Raw genomic sequence first — 6,830 nt, 5'->3', positions numbered from 1 at the left:
AAATAACAGAAGCAAGTATCTCAAACTATTCACTTGTTCCCTGAACTCGTCAAGAAAAACAAGAATATCGTCTGTGAATTGCAAATGACCAATTTTGAGACCATTATATCTCATTTGGAAACCACCAATTCAACCCAAATTCAGGCCTATCTAAAGCATGTGATTCAGAACTTCAGAGACAATAAGAAACGGAAAGAGGGACAACGGATCCCCTTAGCGAAGAAGTGATAATAAATAACAATTCATTATGATAACCATGAACTAAACAATATAACACAAGGGTTCTTTAAACCCAATTGAAACAAGTGAAAATGAAGAATCTATATATATCTCGGGGGAAATAACATAAGCATAATCTAGTAGTTGATTCCTATGCGACAAATAGGATTTCCCTTGATAAGCGAGAGATCTACCTTGGGTCCAAGGAGATCACAGATGTCATCAATTCCGTACAATATCATGGTCGGTCTCTCTAGGGAGAGGCCCCAAGCAATGCATGCAACATCCTCATGGAGTCCCATCGAATACAACATCTCCGGTATGATCATGCTAGAATTTCCAACCTCTACCCATTTCTTTAAGCCTTCATGATAGCTATGAATTTCCATACTGGGTTCAGTATAGGAATTGTAAGTGGGTTTGAAACTAATGTTCTTCATACCTAGCCTTTTGAAGAAGTCGCGCAAGACTCCCATCAAATCATCAAGAGTGAGCCCTCGATCGCATACCAAACCTTCAATCTGATAGAACTCTGCAAGATGGGTTCGAACTAGAGATTCATTTCGGAAGACACGATCAATAGAAAAGTATCGTTTTGGTGTAAAAGGTCGACTATGTTCAAGCTGGTACATCATACTTGTAGAAACAACAGTTATCTATGTGCGGAACACATGCAAGCATGCATGTTTGTATCCAAGGCACTTCATTCATAGTTTAATGCATCAATAATTCAAGGAGAAATTCTTTAACTATGATTTTTAACTTCATAAAAACCGCTCACTCACAACAAAACTCATAAGTGGAACCCGTGTTTTTTCTTGCATGGCGGACCCATCTTTTATGTGTGAGCAGTTTTATATGGTTTAAAATCAGGGTTCGTGCGTATTGATAGCCTAGTTAGTAAGTTCGCGAATGATTCGCGAATCATTCGCGAATTTTTCCGTATCACGAATTTTACCGTCTCATTCGCGTACGTTTGCAACTCCGAACTCAAGTCGCGTATTATGTGGCATTCCCGGATTATTCGCGAATCGTTCACGAATTTTACGTATCCCGAATTTCGAATGATACGTCCGCTTAATTCGCCATAAATTCTTTAGCTTTTACGTTTTCAAAGGACCCACTTTTTAGGCTTTACTGCCTCCCGAGTATACACCACCCAATATTAGACGTTGTTTTAATTTTTATGAAACAAAAATGATTGAAGAGATTTGAATGTGAAGGTGAGAGAGATCTCAGACTTACTAACCAAGCATCTAAACCACTATACCACGTCCTCTTGGATGACTAATGTTGTATATATTATTAATATCATCATATTAAGTTTATTTTTTCTTTAAATAACTCACACATATGTATAAAAATTGGTCTATGACCTTATAAATACAAATTATTTAGTATGTATAGATACCGAATTTTCAGAGCCGAACTCACATTTATAAATCGAATTATACACGTACGTATGACGTTCCGAATTACTGACGAATCACGTCTCGTTGACCGAATTTTGGACCGATTCTGGGTTTTACAAAACCGTATAATACTCGTACGTTTGCCGTTCCGTACGTTTGCCGAATTCCGAATTGCTAACTAGGATTGATAGTGGAAAGAAAACCCTTTGCTAGATTTAAGGACTCAAAAGTAAAAAATTTGGTTTCACATTTCTATGTATTCGTGTGAGATCTACATCACTTACTTAAAAAAGATTCACCGCATAGACGGAGGGACCCGGGTGTAAGTGGGGTCTGAGGACCCACTTGTTTCTGAGATTCAGTTAGCATTAGTTTGGTTTTTTGTTAATACTACAAAGTTGATAAAGTTGTCCGTAACGAGAGTTAGATTTGTGAACTCATGAATCAAAAAACTTCATATTTTCTTGCTCCTTTAATTTGGTTGCACCGTCATTTCCGGTGATAAATGCCCATTTCATTTTCTTAATGGAATTCTTAAATATGGGTCAATTTTTTTTTCTTATGATGTCAGAAAATAAATTATTTCACCCCATAATATATAGACTTTTCGTATAGATTTTTCAACCAAAACAGATTTTTTGTTTCCTCGAACATCTAATAATGTAATAATTTTCTACATTTTTTAAACGGATCTAAAGATAAAATTAGCTAGTAATTCCTAAATAGGATTTCAGGAATATCTTGATATAAAAATATTATTTTAATACATAGTCATGTAATGAAAAAAATGCATGACCACTTTATAATCAAATCTCCAACTGCTTAAAAAAAATCTCCCATTTATGAGCAATTTTGTAAGGAAATAGATATCTAAATTAAAATTATGCACGCCTTTCTTAAAATCATATTCATGTACTCGATCAAAAGAATGCACACCAATTTATAATCAGAATCATGTGAGATTTTCTTTATATTGTAAATAAATATACAATCAAAATGGTAAATGTGTATTTGTCTATAAATAAAACATATATATATTGTAGATAGTATTTGTAATCGACAAACATATATCATGAACTAAACAATATAACACAAGGGTGCTTTAAAATCAATTGAAACAAGTGCAAATAGAGAATGTGAATAATCTAGCAGTTGATTCCTACGCGACAAATAGGATTTCTCTTGATAAGCGAGAGATCCACCTTGGGTCCAAGGAGATCACGGATATCATCAATTCCGTACAATATCATGGTCGGTCTCTCGAGGGACAGTCCCCATACAATGCATGCAACATCCTCAGGGAGTCTCATTGGGCGCAACATCTCCGGTCCTAACATGCCGGAATTTCCAACCTCTACCCATTCCTTGAAGCCTTCGTGATAGCTATGAATTTCCATACTAGGTTCAGTATAGGGATTGTAAGTTGGTGCGAAACGAATGTTTTTCATACCCAGCCTTTCGAAAAAGCCGCTCAAGACTCCCATCAAATCACCAAGAGTGAGCCCTCAGTCACACACCAAACCTTCAATCTGATGGAACTCTACAAGATGGGTTCGATCAAGAAATTCATTTCGGAAGACACCATCAATAGAAAAGTACCGTTTCGGTGTGAAAGGTCGACTCTGTGCAAGCTGGTACAGCATTCTTGCAGAAACAGCAGTTGTCTGCGTGCGGAGCACATTTTTATTTGCTTCATCCCGCTCCCAGGCATATCCGTATCCTTTGGATCCATAACCCCCAGACTCCTGCATCCTTTTCACCTCCTCAACATAATCTTCTGGAAGACTCAGCGTAGCAGACGGCTCGTTAAGAAAGAACGTATCGTGTGCGTCACGAGCAGGATGTTGCTGCGGCTGGAAAGTTGAGTCGAAATTCCAAAAGCTGCTCTCTACGTAATTGTTTGTAGGCATCTCCTCAAAACCCATTTCAATGAATATATTCCGGAATTGCTCTCGCACCTTCAGTAAAGGGTGAACGTGTCCACCACAGTCTAGAGTCACTTTCGCATTCAAGTTATACTCCTTCCACTCCAGATTCTCCCAGTCCCCCTTCAGAAGATGTTCACGAGTCAAGTCTGTCATAAGTTTCTTTCGTTCAAGTGCAAACTTAGTTCCTTTCACTGATGCAATCAGCTTTCTCTTCTTCAGCATATCAATATCTGCAGGTTTCGCATCACGTCCCTGATCCTCTTTAATTTGTAGAAGCAAATCTTTAACTTTATCATGCACATGTTCAACCTTTCTGCACAACACCTTCTCCGTCCCGATGATTTCGAGCCATTTGTTTTTCAAGGCAGCTGAACGACCAATTCTGAAGAACTCGGGAGTAAATATTTTCTCTAGTTCTACAAGGGAAATTCCTTCTGGTGGTACGGCATAGAAAATTTGAACTTCAGGTGAACCTAATTTAGAATATGAATATGATTCACCTTCTTCAGTGAGAAACCAACTCTCCTTAGTTCCCTTAACAGCAAGGACAAGTTGACAACCATGAAGACTCTGGATGGCACTGACGATATCATCATGATCTATTCCAACAGATGTTGCGAACTTTTCAGAATCTACGATTTCTCCATTCGAGTTTAGCTATTCCAGAATGGCTTTTTCCGCCATTCCGAATCGTTGCGGAAATTAAATAAGAACGGGAAGAATTACAGTGGATCGGCCGGCTATGTGCCTCTCAGAATTCACACAATGCTTAAACTAAAAGGTTCATGACTCATATTTATAGGTTTTGATTTGAGAACAAATTCTAAGATTCCTGAAAACGAGCAAACATCTAATACCTTCATGTGCTATTTATGGTCGGTTTGCTAACTTGGGGAACAAGTAAGAATATAACTTGAGGAACAAGTTTTCCTGGCTCTTTCCAATCCTAGATTATTTTTATTTCATCATGTTCAAGTGTCCAACCAGCAGGCGCATAGCTGCAATTTCTCTCTTTCTAAAGAGATTAAACGCAACAAAAAAAAATATTGTAAATTGATTATCCGGTAGAAAGGAAAGAAAAAAAATGGTGGTGCGACGATCATGAAATAAACGAAGGGTATGGCTTATCTTTACAGTTGCTTCATACAAAAATACAATTAATATAGTTCTCGAGTAAAAATATTTAGGGGTTACTACCAACATTATTTGTTGGAGAACCAATTCCCACCTGCAGCCAAGAAAATGTACCACCTGCACCACCACCAACATGCATGTCCTTTAGTTCACTTAGTTTTGCTAGTTTCAACTTATTACCATCTTCGGCTGCATCCACATCTTTATCTTGAGCATTGGTATTTGTAGCACAATTGTTACTGCTGTACTTGTTGTTGACGTCGTCGTCGTTGCTTTGTTGTATCCATGGTTGTAAGCACATGTCTGTGGACATTTCAAAGCTTAACCGAGGCCTACTTTCTCCGCGAGTTCCGATAATGTTATATTCATCAATAGGTGCTGGTAAGTTAAGATCAAGAGTAGGTTCATTTGAGCTTATGAATCTAGTGGGTTGTGTTTGAAGGTGGTGATGATTGTAAATTTGGAACTGATGAGGATGAAGCTTATTAATTATAGACGACGTTTCCGTAGAACTCGACGAATTAAGCCAATGACACCTTTTATGACCTCCTAAAGCCTGTCCAGAAGAGAAAATCCGATGACATATAGAGCATTCATGAACCTTAGATTTTTTCTTGTAAGAAAAAGGTTGATGGTTATAGTTTTGGTCCAACGAGTTCACGAGTGGTTGCGTAGTCGACTTCGTGGGTACGTTGAAATCTTCATTCGTGATCACATCTTTATCCATAACCGCGCTCTCATCAAGAACATTGTCGATTTTGGATGCGAAACAACCTTTTACCTTCTTATGACTTGCTCTATGTCCTCCTAATGCTTGGTGGGAACTGAAAACTTTCTTGCAAGCCTTGCACTCAAACATACCTTTAATATTAGTAAATGAAACATTCTTTGCAGCCTTTTGACCAAAATAGGATACTCTATTGTAATAATTGTTACTATTTAAGGTTATTGCACGAGTGGTACCGCCGCCGCCTAAATATGCCACCGGTTTTCGTCTTTCCTCATCCTCCCTAATAGCCGATGCGCAAGATTCCTCCGTCTCTGCCACAATTGCCAATGGCTCAACAATCTTTTCATGAGCAGCATTTGATAGCATTACTAGACAATTTGCAAGGTCTTCTTCCTCGGTTGTTGGACAATGAGAGGGTATGTATGGCGAAGTACCCACCAATTTATTATTAACAACTGATCTCCTAGTTCTCTTACCTTTCGACCACCCATACCCTCTTGGTGTTATCCCGTCCTCGGCGTCTATATCTTCGTCGTCTGACCCCCTCGATGATACAAGAGACTCGGCGTCAGCCGAACTACATTTCCCATGCTCAAGAAAGGATTTCCATGACAAGAATTCTTTACCGCAGTTCTCACAAGTTCTACAGTTCTTGTGCCGGTTTGTATTAGTCCTTAATGCGTACATGCGTTTATTTTTACCTTCTATTCTTTCCTCCCAATCACTTTCTACGTCTTCTTCGTCCTCGCCCTCATCTTCTTCGTCTTCGATGTTTCCATGATCTTCTCCAATTCCATGAGCTCTCATATGGCCTCCTAAAGCTCTTCCACACCCAAATCCCTTCTTGCATACCTTGCAATAATGCTTGAAAACTGGTTGTTGTTGTTGTTGATGATCCACAATAGTGGTCATAGAATATATATGTACGTGTAGATATGAAATTTATATATACTTACAATAAAAGAAGAAAAAGAAAAAAAAAGAAAGAATAAGAACGAAAGAGAGAAAAAAGAAACGGGAAGAGATGTGTTCTTATAATAGTTGATGTTGTTAGTGTCATTCCAAGTTTCTTGGATTGTTTAAGGTCTGAAAATGGTGTCTGTTATTGAATGCAAAGGGAAGTAAAGTCATGACAAGTGGAAAGAAGTGTAAGGGTGAGAGACCTTTTCGATTAACAAACTGAAGGAAAACTCACTATAGATAGACAATTCTTGATGATCTAGATGTGGTTGTACTAAATAGTAGTGAGACTAATGAGTTAAATTTAGTAAGTTCAAGTTATCATTATTAGATGATTTTTACGCGTACGGATTTCGTGAACATTTTCCGGCAAGTATTTACGCGACATTTCAATTTCATCCTAAGATTTGAATTGATCGTTACGTAACGAGTGATAAGCCTCTGCAG

General features: G+C 38.1%; 2 protein-coding genes and 1 pseudogene across 2 annotated transcripts; all 3 read right to left on the bottom strand.

Moving 5' to 3' along the window:
• Nucleotides 1-356: 356 nt before the first annotated feature.
• LOC113359120 (phenylalanine--tRNA ligase alpha subunit, cytoplasmic-like) lies at nucleotides 357-854 on the bottom strand. The gene has a single exon (XM_026602805.1). It carries the CDS (start codon nucleotides 852-854, stop codon nucleotides 357-359), a length of 498 nt encoding a protein of 165 aa, XP_026458590.1.
• Nucleotides 855-2,710: 1,856 nt separating this feature from the next.
• Nucleotides 2,711-4,478, bottom strand: LOC113355470 (annotated as a pseudogene).
• Nucleotides 4,479-4,605: 127 nt separating this feature from the next.
• On the bottom strand, nucleotides 4,606-6,436 carry LOC113355469 (zinc finger protein ZAT4-like). Its single transcript, XM_026598337.1, has one exon. The coding sequence runs from the start codon at nucleotides 6,333-6,335 to the stop codon at nucleotides 4,743-4,745; it is 1,593 nt and encodes a 530-aa protein (XP_026454122.1). The 5' UTR covers nucleotides 6,336-6,436; the 3' UTR covers nucleotides 4,606-4,742.
• Between the last annotated feature and the right edge of the window lie 394 nt (nucleotides 6,437-6,830).

The sequence above is a fragment of the Papaver somniferum genome, chromosome 3, assembly GCF_003573695.1.
Source record: "Papaver somniferum cultivar HN1 chromosome 3, ASM357369v1, whole genome shotgun sequence".
NCBI lineage: Eukaryota > Viridiplantae > Streptophyta > Magnoliopsida > Ranunculales > Papaveraceae > Papaver > Papaver somniferum.
Note: the sequence above shows the minus strand (reverse complement) of the source record. Positions and strands in the feature narration are given on the sequence as shown.